This window comes from Engraulis encrasicolus, unplaced genomic scaffold (assembly GCF_034702125.1).
Source record: "Engraulis encrasicolus isolate BLACKSEA-1 unplaced genomic scaffold, IST_EnEncr_1.0 scaffold_767_np1212, whole genome shotgun sequence".
NCBI lineage: Eukaryota > Metazoa > Chordata > Actinopteri > Clupeiformes > Engraulidae > Engraulis > Engraulis encrasicolus.
Genome location: NW_026946101.1, coordinates 1 through 15570, shown reverse-complemented (window position 1 = coordinate 15570; position 15570 = coordinate 1). Strand labels below are relative to the sequence as shown.

The following is a 15570-nucleotide window of genomic DNA, read 5'->3' as shown; positions in this document are numbered from 1 at the left end:
AAGCACAGATTTTTGACCCCAAAATACTGCACTTCTCACTGCCCATATTTTTGCTTTAAGGACATATTGTCTTTGATAGTGTTCATGTTTGATATACAACATTTTCAGGGGGTTTGAAGGGTGCTTCATGCCTTTAATTCCCATAGTACGTGAAAATGAAGGAATCCAATATGGCTGCCGTCACCAGTCTACAGTGTACATTTCTTTGATTACACAAGGTAAACTCTTAAGTACATTATGTAGCATCAGGTTTTCATACAAGGAGAATTAATTTCCATACTCAGATTTAAGATAGATATCAAAGGAAATTATTTCAGTGTAAACTGAATTCATGTTTGCAACAGGAGATTACCTTTTCCATAAATTGACCATTTGTATTTAAATCTCTCCCTATTTCAATTACACTTTTAATGCATTATACCATGAAAAATGTTCCCACCTCAAACCACCACACAATGTTTCCACACCTCTTCACCCATAAAAAATAAATGCACACAAGAGTCTGAAAGTCCCTAAATCGAATATTTTCTAATATTATCCTTTGTACAATGGGAATTACTTCATGTTTGCCGGTTTAATTGCTGTGCTCAGATCACTGTATATCTAGGCCTATAGAGGGGATCAAGAGGCAGACTGATGTGAATAATATATAGAATAGAATAGAATAGAATAGAATAGAATAGAATAGAATGGAATAGAATAGAGTGAAGATAAGGGAGTGGCTGTGTGTGTGTGTGTGTGCGTGTGCGTGTGCGTGTGTGTGTGTGTGAATATATACACAAAGGACATACTCAGGCTGGTATTGCACATCAGTCATCCAAAGTTATTGCATAGATTGTCTTGCTTAATGTACATATTTCAGCTGAGATGGCCACTCTGTGACAATTATAACCATTAATTACAAGGCTGGCCTTTGTTCTGTAGTACGGCAAGAATTCAGCTCAACACATTGCACTGTATCAATTATTGCACAACAACCGGAGGATGGAAGGAGATCAGGAGGAACAAGAGATTGTTATGAAGAGTCAGACAGTCCATGTGTGTGAAATGTGGTTTTAGTCTTTGGTCCTTACTTTGATGATACATCTGTAGTGCCAATGATACATCTGTAGAGACCCAAGAACTCAGAACCAGGATAATGTCCAAGACAATGTTTTAGCTCTGTGACAGTGGGAAGTTCAGAGAGGGCTAGGTCTATTCTCGCTATAGGTGTGCCTCCTGAAGGCAGCAATGATCTCTTTGGTTTTCTTTTCATTCAGAGCTAGAGAAATTTGTCTCGGTCTCTGTACACCAGGCTGCCACCTTCAGTCCCTTTTGCTGGCCATGCTGCAGTCATGGACGGATAGACTTTAGATGGGGGCTCAGCATGCAGCCATGTGGGGATCCAGCCCTGCTGAACAGGGGAGCAGGAGGAAAAGAGGGTCTGTCTGTTATCTTCTGTTGGTAGAATTGTGCAAGTATAGTTAAAATATACTGGAATGTACATCTGCAGTGTATCAATAACGGTGCTCAGCTGGAGAGAGAGAGCCAATGGCAGGCAGAAGAGCAAGTGGTAGTTTTAAGGTGCCTAGGCACAGAAATGGGCACTTCCCTGTCTTTCTCACTGCACATGAACACAATATTAAAAAATGGACTGCTAATTAACCCATTTTGTCCTAAGCCCTTTTTGGGAAAGGGTGCCCTCTTCCTATTAAATCCGCAATGTCTCAGCCTCCGAAGCACATACAAACATGAAATGAGTTACATTTAAAAGCCAATACCCTCCCCTTGCATTGTAATGTGTTCATTCAGCTCTAACATACCCACATAGTAAAACATAATAAAACAGTTAAAATCTCAAGATCCTGAAAAACCTATATGTGTTTCCAGGACACAATGGGTTAAGTTATACGAGGAGGAGGTATCAAAAATCAGAATGTCCTTGCTGACTTGGAATGTCCTTTTTTTGAATATTGTGTTCATGTGCTGCCTGTGAGAAAGACAGGAGGGTGCCCATTTCTATTAGCCTTGCACACCATCCTACGTATTTCCGCCAAGAGACTTGACTCCACACTACTTCTGATACCAGTTTATATATATACCAAATACGTATATATGCACATACAGTCACCCTCCTCTACTCTAACCAAAATTGTTTACTTGGTATACTAAGTTAACCTATTCCTAATCACCCCTCCTGGAGTTGCTGAATTGCAGCAACTGCTTGACTCCATGTACTCCATGCCACTTCTTGCAGATGCAGTGTTGGATGAGGCAAGCACAAGTTGTGATGTCTTTGTGTGCCTTGAGAATACATGGGTTCTAAATTTTGTTTATAACCTGACAGCGAACCTAGCCGCGCACAACTCAGCCTCTGATTGTTGGAAACCGCTGTCTGTCAAAAAAAAATAGCTCACGTGGTTGGCTGCCAGTGTCTTGCCCCTCTTCATAACATTGTGTTGATAAACAATGAGAACCCATGTATAAGTGGCAGATACAGGAGCAGTGGGACTAAAGCCCTGTTCAATACCACCCATCCCACTTCGGTGACTGGCAGGAGGATAGGAAGGGGTATGTGGGCCTGACTCAATATAGAGATTTGATAATGTGGGGCATTTTATGTAACCATGTGACATCTGAATTAGATAGGACTGATCATTGCAAAACGTCATACTTTGCTTTTGTTGCATTTGCAGCAAAAGTGCCATGCAGTGCATGATATTGTGTGTCCTGCCAAATCACTGGAGAGGAGGAGGTTGATAGGCCTAATGGTTGGGAAAGAGTTAACATATATCAAGTAAATTCCTCACAATAACATAAACTGTTTTGATCCATGTTTCACCTTTCCACCATTCAAAGATATAATGTAAGCCCCGCAATAAAATCGGCAAACAATGAATTCCTAATGCACAAAATGTAGATGTGCATATTATATTTAGGCACATTCAGACTTATGTGTGTAAATTAGTCTCATAATGGAAGAGGTGGATTGAGGTGGACATATTGCATCATGTTATAATAAGCATTAAAATAAAAGTGGAAGTAGAGAAAACATTTTCATTCAAAAGAACAGCTTATTGACATGAAAGTCAACTGTCACTTGTAAACATGAATTCAACCTATGAAATCATGTCCTTTGATTCTAATCTTTAATCTGAGTATGGAGATGAATTCTCCATGTATGACAACCTATAGCTACAATGTAATTAAGAGTCCACCTTGTCTGGTGATGGCGTCCATATTCGATTAATTCATTTTGAGGTAGGCCTATTAAAGAGGTTTTGAGCCTAATACACAGCATATTTGAATATTTGAATTAAGCACCCTTCAAGACCCCTGAAAATGCTGCATATCAAACATGAACACTATCAAAGACACTTTGTCCTTAAAGCAAAAATGTGGGTTGAGACAAGTGCAGTATTTTGGGGTCAAAAAATATTGTTTTTTGTGGTGTCACCCTATGTTCCTGTTGCAATCATGAATTCAGACTACACTGAAATAATTTCCTTTGATATCTATCTTAAATCTGAGTATGGAAATTAATTCTCCCTGTATGAAAACCTAATGCTACATAATGTACTTAAGAGTTTACCTTGTCAAAGAAACGTACACTGTAGACTGGTGACGGCGGCCATATTGGATTCCTTCATTTTGATGTACTATGGGAATATACATTTATTTATACATCATATTGGCATTAAGCACCCTTCAAACCCCCTGAAAATGTTGCACATCAAACATGAACACTATCAAAGACAATATGTCCTTAAAGCAAAAATATGGACAGAGAGAAGTGCAGTATTTTGGGGTCAAAAATCAGTGTTTTTTTGTGGTGTCATCCCATGTTCTACTGCCCATAACTAAAGAATGGAAAAAGGTAGACACAAACTTCTTTTTTCAGGTGAAAGTAGACAGTTCAGTGTAGTTTTCTGTAGTATTTGTGTTCACAGAGACAAAGAGCATTTTTTTCTGTGAATCTTGAAAGATTAGTAAAAATGTTAAAAATCGCTGACAATATGAGGCTCTCTGCTTTTAAAATGGCTGCCAGCCAATGACATAAGCATTTTCTTCCAATCTGAGCTTAAATCTGATGACAAAATGGCTTTCCCCATGTCTGAAAACATAAAAATAAGTGCTATTTTCAAATTCATATCTTATTTAGTCCAAAAGAAAAGTCATTGCAGGATTTTAACACGGTGGCGGCGGCCATATTGGATTTTGCCCGTTTGAGGCATTTCGGTACATTTTTGCGTCCGGCATACGGCAGATTTGGATTCAGCACCCTTGAATACCCCTAAATCAGTTGTATGCCGAAAATTAACATGATTTGCCTTCAGGTGTCAACTTTTTGGAAAAATGACCCTGACTACTATGCTTGTTAAGAACAAACAAACCGCTGTTAAAGGAGCACTCCTGCCAATTTCAATAGGCCTATGCTGTTGTATTGCTCACGTTACCCTTGACTTGTCAGTAGGCCTATCCGGTGATGCCGCATTTTTTGGCCCAGCCCTTTCCGAGATATGAGCTATTCTAATGGGGGCAACTTTTGTTCTTCTTCTTATTATTATTATTTTTTTTAATTCCCAAAAACATCCAAAAGGTTATGCAACATCAGCAGACAGCTAGCAAACAGCGATACTTTTTGGGAAAATATTTGGAGTAGGCCTATGTTCATTTAAAAAAAAATAATAAACAAAAGTTGCCCACATTAGAATAGCTCATGGTGTAGTCTACATAGAACGCGGGTATACGGAGTATACCCACTTCTAAATTTCAGGGATTTCAGTATACCCGCTTAAAATTGATTGATCCATTGTTTTGAATTGCACAAATATATACAGTATACCCACTTCAAAAAATGCTCAAATATACAGTAGGCCTATACCCACCATAAAAAAGTAGACTACACCACTGCAACCCTACTCATATCTCGGAAAGGCGTGAGCAATACAACAGCATATTGAAATTGGCAGAAATGCGCCTGTGTCCTCATCCTTTGCTAGTTTGTCCGCTGCCTCGTCACTCCTCTGTGTGCTGGGATTCACACTAACTGGATATAGTCCCTTGAGACAATAAACACAACAGTTGGTTGATTGGGACATGTGCAGGAAATGGACAAAAAAGGTACTGCAACTATGCTGCTCATTGAAGCTGGGCTGCTTATTGCCAAATTTGATCTTTACATGAAAGTTTACTAAGTAATAAACAAATATTTTCTCTAGTATTTTCCAAGTACAGTCATTTTTGCAGCTAAAAATGGCTATTTTTGGAAATTCAAAATGGCGGACCATGGAGAAGATCATGTATGAAAAGTGCAATTTTTCCAGTCATAATGAAAACTTAGAATTTGATGCTGGTGGTAAGTATTCATGAAAAAGGCAACATTAGTGAATGGGCAGCATGAATTCTGGAAATAAACAACTAAAAATCTCACACAGTCTCCCTTTAAGTATTAAATCCTGATGACCTGAGGAGATGCCACTTTGAATGGACACTAGAGATGACATTGAGTCAGAACAGACAACTGAGGAGGTTAAACTTCTTCAATCCATTGGAGTGCAAGCATGACAGAGTACAGCTGCAAAAATGAACAAATGAGCACTGCGTCGTTTTTGCCATCCGGCTGGCATACAACTCCACAGTAAACACATTCAATAGATGAGACGTTCTCTTAACGGCCTGCACGTTCCTTCCCGACATAAAAAAGGCTGTTCCTGTGACCCCTGGTCCTTTGACCCATCAGTAAAAATTAAAACACAGTCTCTATATCTATTCTCCTCTAGCCTGATTATCATCGGCTTTAAAATATCTTCGAGACTTGGTCTGACCAAGAGCATAACAATTAACATTTCCCAAACGGCATGGTTGACCCGCCTCCCTTTGTTTGCTAATTCTTTGGTTCCGAACAAAGGGGGAGGAGTTCCCAATTTTTCGGGAACTCAGAAAGTGCATTGCATTGCTCTTGACCTGACTAGTAACTGAAGGTGTTGTTGAGTCACTAGGAGGGCACGGCCTGGCTAATTCTCTACATGGTAGTGAAAACTATTTACTAATTCTGCTTCAGGATCTTTTTCCTTAATTTCAAGCAGTGTTAAATCAATCTCACGAACATCCAGCAGCCACACAGGAATCGACGGCCCAGATGGGTCGCCTCCATGAGCATGGTGTACGCCTCGCGCCGCATGGGCAACCCCGGCCTCTCCGTCCGACACCTCTCCTTCCTGCTGGACACCATGCTGGTGTGTTGGCATGCACGGCAAAACATCTTGGGCCTATACTACGAAATTTAAGAGGTAAATCACCAGTGGTGTCAACAATAATCCATTCGGCGATGCAATGCAATGCGGGGCATGGGCGATCCAATTCAATGTGGCAAGTTCCAGAATCGATGCAGCAATTTTTGTAAGTTTCAATTACTTCCGTTTATATTTCGGGAGCAAATGAATGAAATTAAATAAAAGAACTTCAAAGCATTGAAAACTGCAAGACTGATAGAGAAAACAGCCAATGAATTATTGCTCAGTATCTGACTACTTGTATTGCCTCATCATGACTGATGAAACATTAAGCTTTCAGTAGAAATGTAATGCATTGCAATGCATTGTAGAATTGAATTGGATCGAATCGAGACCTCCCGAATTGAATCGTGAGGGCAGTGCCAATGCACACCACTATAAATCATCTAATAGAAGAGCCTAGAGTCCTAATTTTCTTAAGAAAAGGTCTTGTAGATGATTTACCTCTGAACTTAACCTTAACTTATCCTGAACCAGCTTTGTAGTATAGGCCCCTTGCCACATTGATGTGCATCTTGGGTTATTAACAGCTTTACCTGAGCGACTTCAGTGAATCATAGCACCACCTCATGGTATAAAGGTGTGGGACAAAGACGACGCATGTGACAAAATCTGGCAAAATGGATGAAAAGACAAACGGTCTGTAGATACCTGCAGAATCTATTTTTGGGCCACGTTTTGGTTATTACCTCTAATGTTATTGCTTGTTGAATTTACACTTGAAGGTAGTTCTGCACACTGAGGAAGATCCAGGGTGATCGAAAAGTTGCAGTTTAAATTTCATACACTTATTCCAGTGTGCAGACCTTGTCTAGCACCTGCAACAAGTGACTCTGGATGAGCACACCCCACCCAAAACAACCTGTTACATTTACACAACAGTATGCAAGTTGGATTCACAATGAATGTTGCTTCCTTACTGGACAGACTGAGAGTGCCAGCAGTAGTAGTATTCAGTTGGGCAGACCATTGATAGGTGGAATACTGGGAGGTCTGTTACCTCTAAAAGTTTCTGCATATTCTGTAAGAAAGGAACAGAACGCCAGACGATCATGTTTACATGATTTTTAAAATTCCGAATTAAATAGTTGCTGCGATTTTTGAAAATCTTTCCTTTAATTCAGAATCAATGTGTTTACTAGTGGTGTCAACAATGACCGATTCGGCGATGCAATCCAATCCGGGGCATGGGCAATCCAGAATCGATCCGGCAATTTTAAGTTTTAATTACTTCCATGGATATTTCGGGAGCAAATGAATGTTAAATTAAATAAAAGCACTTCGAAACATTGCAAGACTGATACAGAAAACGGCCAATAAATTGTTGCTCATTATCTGAGTACTTGTATTGCCTCATCATGACTGATTAAACATTTGAAGAGTTCAGATGCAAAACCCCCTAACTCCATTTCTGAAGACCTGCACTTCTATATTTTTAGAGAACCCCGTTGTTGGTTTGGTTTACATTCATGTACTTGATAATACATATAGTTATATTACTTAAATAAAAAACAAAAATATGCAATTTTGATAGCTTTGTATTAAATAAAAATGAATTAAGATTATTTTCTGAAAAGGCACTTAGGGGGTTTTGCATCTGAACTCTTCATTTGCTTTCAGTAGAAATGTAATACATTGTAGAATTGAATCGGATAGAATCAAATTGAAATCTCCCGAATCGTGATCGAATTGGATCGTGAGGGCAGGTCCAATCCACACCACTTTTTTAAAGCGGTATTAAGCTTCATTCAGAATTAAGTCAGTTAATTCTGAATGAAAAAGGTCTCATGTAAACGTAGCAAGTACAATACATCTTGAGACAGCTTCAGCATTTGACTTGAAGCCTTTGGATGACTACAATGTTATAGAAGTATGTGGTGCAAAAACAATGTTGAGGTAATGATGGAAAGCTCGCACATCCACAGGAACGTCTGACCTGGGAGCAGGACCACAAGTGACTAGATGATTCTGAGAAAAAGTCCGCTGCACGACCAGGATTTCTTTTGCTCCCAATATTTTATTTTTACGTGACGTTTCGGGTTTTACCCCTTCTTCAGACGTCTGAAGAAGGGGTAAAGCCCGAAACGTCACGTAAAAATAAAATATTGGGAGCAAAAGAAATCCTGGTCGTGCAGCGGACTCTCAGAATCACAGTGCAAAAACAATGTCCCAAGAAATGTCTAGTTGTAACATCAAGGCAGAGTTAAATGAGTAACATCAAAAGACAAGGCGTTTAAAGAAAGTCATATTTTTTTTATTTATTTTCACATGACTAGTGATAAAAACACATTTAAAATTTCATAAAAAACAGACACTAAAAATATACACCAACATCAATAGTTATTAAAGTGCTTACAGGTCTTGCGGACATGACGTAAACTGGGTTTATATAAAAAGGTTGGATTTATCCTAATTTCTTAAACTTTTCACAGTTGCAGTATGGGAGTGTGTGATTGTCGTAGACCTCTTGTCCATTACGATCTGCTCTTGCTGACCCAGTGGTACTTGTCCACACGCGGTCCTGAGAAGGCGAAGCTCGGACGATAGCTTTTGAAGGGAGTACGCTGTGGCAAAGAGCTGTTAGGGGCGTTGAGCTGTTGGAAACCATCCACAGGGAAAGGCTTCCTTTTTGGGTACGGGTTCCATGTCGGAATAGGTAGACCAAATTCAGAGAACTGCAAAGCAAAGAGTTAAAAAAATAAAATAAAAAGTTAATTGTGCAGGACTTGTTTTTTTAATATGGCATAGAATAGTAGCATAAATTTCTAATTTGGTGCCTTCTTGGCCGAGAAAAGGCAGAAAATGACTTAAGTGCTTGTGGATTTGTGACAATCCCCTAATGCATTGCTCTGCTCAAGTTCCACAGGCCACACCCAGGCAACTCTGCCAGTGACTTACTGGAGCCTCAATGCCAGTGATTTCAAAAGCACTGGCACACTGATCTGTGATAGGTCTGTTCAGGGGCGCTGCCAGAAATGTTGGGCCCCATGAAAGATTCGAATTTTGGGCCCCCTTAAGGGACCCTCTCAGTGCTTGGGCCCCCTTAAGGGCCCCTATCAGTGCTTGGGCCCTTAGAATCTGTACCACTTTCCAACCCCCTAGCGGCCCCCATGGGTCTGTTAGCGCATTAGGTCCAACCCCCTATGGGCGGGATTAAAAGGGTGGGAAAAGGGCTTGTAGTCTCAACCATGGAGGTAGTATACTCATGAACGGCGTGACGTTTTCCATGTGCGTTACGCCCATTTGTGGGGGAAAACCCCCCATGCAAGTCAATTGGTGAAGTTTGGGGTTTAATAAACGGCGAGAATGAAAGATACGGACCTGTAGACTAGCGTTGTTCACGCGCAACATGCCGAAAACGTGTTCTGGTGCCGGCTGTTCAAATAATAGAGCCAAACAGCCGTGGCTGAAGCATGGACTGTGTTCATTTAGACAAGCCGATGTAGCATGTAAGTTGATGAGACATTCGGTTTGTTTTCACCCATAAAGGGGCGTAACGCACATTTACGAGCAAAGTACCCGGATGGCCGTTCATGAGTATAAGAACTGGTGAATAAATCCCGCCTCCAGTCATTTCAATGGGAAATGCTAGGCTAGTGAATTCAGCCAAAATTGAACAATTTGTTCAGCTTCAAAGATGGAGTTGTTGCCGCCACCAGTTTACTCAGCCAAATACATGACACGTTAATGACTGACTTACGATTGACCAGAAAGATATCTGGAAGACGGGCATTGGATGCATGGAGGTGCCCAACCACACACTTGTATAGGTATGTGTGCCCAACTCTAAAGTCACGCACCCACCAATCGCGTCCACCCTCTTTGAGCGAAGTGGTGGTGTAATTGCGACGAGGACGTGCCTTGCTAATCGGCGAAGCTAATGAGCCAAATCCTGACCCCCTGGTCTCAACACCTCTCTTACACTTCCTCCTACAATGATGCCTTATGACGAATTTTACATCATTGTAGGAGGAAGTGTTAAGAGGTGAATACGGATTTTTCCTGTCTCAGGGGGAATTGAGAGCGTTGCACGACCATTCAAAAGTATGACTGGGTGTCTAGCAATGGAAAGCCTAATGCAAATGGAAGGAGTGTCCCTTTAATAATGTGTCTTTTGGGAATAAAACCCATACAATCCTAATAGGTCTGCGAGTTTCTTTTAAATGATGCTGCCAATATCCAAAAGGTGCATTAGTCATCTCACCTGGTAGACACTGTTGGGGTTGCTGACGGTGGGAATGGTCTTCAGCTCAGGAGCAGACAGGACACTACTGTTTGCGCTGCTGCTACTAGTGCTACTGAAGGTGGTGTTCGTGTCACCCTCTTCGTCAGATGAGGTGCCAGAGTGGTAGTCAGAGGATGCCCGCTCCACTGCGTTGTTGATTCGTCGAGAGAAGTCTCCATCGGTCTTTTGGCCCTCCAGTTGGGTCACGCAGAACGGGGTGCTCTTCTCTCCATATCTAATGAAAAAAAAAACATAAATCTCCAGTAGTAAGTGAAGGAATGTCGTCCCCACCATCCACACCTAAGTGATACCCATGTGTACACGTATCCAGATATTTTTTAGATCTTATTTAGGTGTAAAAGCAACATTTAGGTGTAAAACTTTAACTGCAACATATGCATTTTAGGTTCCTAAATTGGATATTTTCAAAGCTGGATTTTTTGATGTGCTGAATTTAAAAGTCTGTTTACGTGTAAACGGAAGGCCAAAACCAATGCATTTTCAATGAGCTCCATATGGGCCTACATGTCAAGAGCTTAGAGGAGCAAGTGCAGATACTGTGATTAAGTTTGTGGACCATCGACTGAAGTGTCTAGCCATGCGTTTACACAGTGTAAAACCATATGAACCTTTGGTCATCTCCAGCCCGTAACATCGGAATATACCACACAACTTGTGCAGGGTATTGCAACCATTTTGCTGTTCATTGAAACTGTGCCGCCCTTGGCCAAATTGGATCCTTTTCATGAATATTAAATAATGAACTATTATTTATTAATAAATATTTACTGGTATGGCCAAAACAAGTTTTGCATCTAAAAAAAAAGTCCAGTTTCTGGAAATTCAAAGGGCAGACAATGGAGACGATCCATCTTCACGTTTGAACAGTGCAATTTTCCCAGTCATAATGAATACTTAACATAGGATGGTGGGTAAGTAGCCAAGGCCTATTCATGAAAGGTAACATTTGTGAATGGTCAGCTTGCATTCTAAAAAAACTGAGAGAAAAAAAAAGACACCTTTAAGATGTAGGCCAACAGTGGAATGAATTCTTACCTGCAAGAAACCTCCCCCGGGTCTACCCAAATGCTCATCTCGGCAGGAAGACCAAGGTCATCGAACTCAATGTTACTCTGACGGCATGCCTGTTCTATATCTGGATCCGTTGGCTGGAGTTTGTTCATGCGCAAACACCTAAAAACAAAATATTGACACGGATAATAAATATTACAAAAGGCATTAGGCCTAATGGCAACGTGGAATGATGTGGGTTGGGGAAGGTTGACCCATGGTTAGAACAAGCAATGAAATGAAACATGGAACCAGCAAGTAGGCCTAGAACTACGGGCCTAAAAGACAATGCAATCCTTTATGGAGCGATCTGACATTTAAATCAAAGCACAAGCAGATCTATAAATCCAAAACGAATAATGTAGGCCTACCTGTATGCCTGGCCTTTGCATGGATTGCCAGGATACCAGTGGTTTTTGAATTTCTCAAAGAGAACTGCAGTCAGAGCAACGGCGAATTTCTCCCTTGAGTGACGATCTAGTTTGCCATATTTCTGTGCCAGCCTTGCGATAAAGAACACCGTGGCAGCGATTTCCTCCTTCATTTTAGACAACAACGATAAAATGCAACTACAGAGAGCCTGTCCAGCCGATAATGCCTCAAATACTAAATATAAAATACCCTGAGAAAGTTGCAGGTTATTTTTGTTGATGCAAATGTCAAACAAGTCTGGTGTCACCAAGCCAAATATGTTCAATCCGAACAGCTGAATCATGTAGGAAAACTAAGTTCCTCAGACTTTATAGTCATTGTGTGAAACAATTAACAGCTGTGGGAAATTAACAGGAAACGATTGATTGGCAGATTCACTCTAACAGCCCCCCCCCCCCCCCTCCCCCCCTTCCCCCTCCCCCCCTTCCCCCTCCAACCACTTCGTCTAGCAGCTGCTGCAAAGTTTTGGTCAGGTGAATATAAAGAAGACATTAGTTATATTAGTTATATAAGCCTGCAGTGAAGGTGATCACAAGATAATAAATAACAAGGTCAAAATAAATACAAATGTCAATTAGGGTGTAGACCTATATTTTCACAATTTACAAAATAATACAATCAACCCATTATTTCGCAAAGCGTCAAAACATAATTTGATCAATAAGTCATAATTAAGAGACCAAACTTTCAATGTGCTGTCAAGTGGTTCTTCTGAGTAGTGTAGCCCCGTTCCACTGAGCGCACTCCGTGTCTGTGAAACCAACCAACTTGGAACCAGAAAAGTAGCGCTGCGATGCTGCAGTGGAACCGATGCGCACGCCAACAAAGCGCAAGACAAGTTTTGCGCAATGGCAAATGCTATCCCACATCTATGATAAATCACGTAGGACATATCCGGGCGTCTCTTGAGTATTTAAGGGAACATAACTGATTTGAGAAGGTTTATACATGGTGGTTTTTTATTTGAGAGAAGCAGGGCTTGAATGAACGCACTTGTCCCGAGAGCTCCACTTCCCCTCCATAACTGCAGGTGGAGATGTGAATCGTTTATATGAGCGCAAACACTCGTCATCAGTCGAGGAAGACATATCCTCAGCTGTGTTTTGGAAAACAGACGGTGAGTACCCTTTCAAACATTTTCATTTACTTTTATGTGTGATAATTTCTATTGTATGCTTGTCTAGTAGTCACCAGACCATTTTAACCTCCTGCGTAATCTTGGCGCTCCAATGTTTACAACACGCGACGTGATCAACTGGTACAGTATTGAATGTTCAATGAATGCGTATGGTTGCACGTTACACCTGTTCTTGTCTGACAGTTTGGTGAATTCATGCCCTCCGTCCTCACCTGATAATATGTTTTCCTCTCAAAAAGGTTTATTCGTTTGTTTTGGTATGGTGGTACCATTTATTTGGGTAGCCTAACCAGTGTATCGCATTATACCCACACGGAGCTAGCATGCTAACACCTGGATATGTTAGCTGTGTGAACAGCTGAGTTAACAAATTTCTGTGTTTAATAATAGATGAATAGTCGTTTGAGCACGTTTTGCTAGATTACTTTATTTGCATTCCGACACAGTGGCAGGCAAGGACACTCGCGTCGGCAGACGCTGTTGTGATGACAGAGGAAGGTTGCTGAAGTTGTATGGAGGGGTTCTCAGATTCAGGCTTTTGATGCTCATCTAGAACTACTCTACTCACTGCTGTAATTTGTGTATGGTTGCATAGCAAAGCAAGGTGATAATGCGATGCTGTGATTCTCAAACGTTAGGGCTATGTGGTTATAGCTGGGTTTTCATCAGAGTGTGCTAGTTATTCAAGTGAACCGTTTTTAACTGTGTTTACTACTGTTCTATTGCAGTTGGTTGCATAGCCACAAGGAGCCTCACTTTGCTGTGTTCTAAACAACCACTTTTAGGTAAGGGTTTCAGGTTTATTCCTTTATGTTCAAGTCTGTAAAGAGTTTGTCTAACCTCGTGTAAACTGTGCATGCATGCAAATATCCATTAAACCTATTCACTTTTTACCTAACAATCAGCGTACACTACAGTTACTGGCGTCTAGTGATTATTCCTCCATTATACACACACACACACACACACACACACACACACACACACACACACACACACACACACACACACACACACACACACACACACACACAGATTAAAAGCAGCGATTCGATTATTTTCAATGCCCCACGATATGATATGATTCAATTATATTTTTATCCAATTACTTTTCCACTTCTATTATATGTATTATGGAGCAAGGACATTTGGCCATCGATAGGATTATTTTTGATAAGAATGCCCCACGATACGATTTGATTGTCAATGGTCGATGAAGGATCGATGTATATCGATCATTATTTACACCCCTAATTGAAGACTTCTTTTCCAAAATGCTATATCCACCATTTTTGCTTTTGCTTTTTAATATGGTAATTGACTGCTAAGAAGTCCTATCATCTATGTGTGAATCCTTGCCATTCAAATGTTTGGATAACATACGTTTTACACCTCTATAAAATGCATTTTGCAATGGAATGGCCAATACAAAAATGTAAATTTCCCAACATTCTATAAAATGGATATGTCTCATTTTGGAAAAGAGCTCTTCAATTGTAACTAATGCATCCACATTTTGCCCATCACTTATTCCACTGCCCTGCTTGCAGTGGCGGCCCATGAGAAGCAGCCATGAGCGTGCCCGACTACATGCAGTGTGCTGAGGACCACCAGACGGTGTTGGTGGTGGTGCAGCCGGTCGGCATCGTGCCGGAGGAGCAGTTCTTCCGCATCTACAAACGCATCGCCAGCGTCAACCAGGTGAGAAGGGGAGGCTAGGCGGCCCTACCGTGGCTTAATGGTAGGGTACACATCTACTACTTGTCTGACCCGGGTTCGATTCCCGGCCCGGGGTCCTTTGCCAGCCTTTCCCCGTCTCTCTCTCTCAACTTGCTTCCTGCCTCTACTTCTCTGTCCTGTCATATAAAACATGAATACAGGCTTGGAAAGCCCCACCCAAAAAAAAGAAAGGTAGGCCAATTAATGCTTCATGTGTTAGTCTAGGTATGTGGGGGATAGTCAGTACCGCAAACATGTGACTATCATGAATAGAAAAGCTTTTATGCGCGGAACAAAGAAGGAATTAGGAGAGGATGGAGGAATGCATTATCATCAACAGCGCCTCCATTCTCATCGTTAAAAAAAAAACAAAACAAAAAAACATATTTTTTGTGGGGGATTTTATTTGACAGGATTATTTGATAGGACAGTGTGAGAGGGTGGCAGGAAGTTAGTGGGAGAGAGAAAGAAATGGGGGAGGATCGGGAAATGACCACGGGCTGGATTTGAACCCGGGTCCCCGGCATGACAGTGCAGTGCCCTACCGTCTGGGCCACGGCAAGGCCCTTTTTAATGATTTGAGACCTCCTCGATGATGCCGAGCCTCATGTCATGAGGCTGTAGACTGGAAGACGCAACTGGACAAGGGATATCAATAATTGATATGCACCCACTGACTTTGAATTTTGACTCCAGTGGGGTATACTAAC

General features: G+C 41.2%; 1 protein-coding gene and 1 long non-coding RNA gene across 2 annotated transcripts; one reads left to right on the top strand and one right to left on the bottom strand.

Annotated features, from left to right (window-relative positions):
- Positions 1-8507: 8507 nt before the first annotated feature.
- Positions 8508-12220, bottom strand: LOC134444829 (maternal B9.10 protein-like). Its single transcript, XM_063194017.1, has 4 exons — positions 11943-12220; positions 11557-11694; positions 10480-10735; positions 8508-8950 (listed from the first exon to the last, which is right to left on the bottom strand). The coding sequence occupies exons 1-4, from the start codon at positions 12113-12115 to the stop codon at positions 8750-8752; spliced, it is 768 nt and encodes a 255-aa protein (XP_063050087.1). The 5' UTR covers positions 12116-12220; the 3' UTR covers positions 8508-8749.
- An 852-nt stretch (positions 12221-13072) lies between these two features.
- On the top strand, positions 13073-14837 carry LOC134444828 (uncharacterized). Its single transcript, XR_010034116.1, has 3 exons — positions 13073-13120; positions 13870-13926; positions 14692-14837. It is a non-coding gene; the product is annotated as an uncharacterized LOC134444828 (long non-coding RNA).
- Positions 14838-15570: the final 733 nt, after the last annotated feature.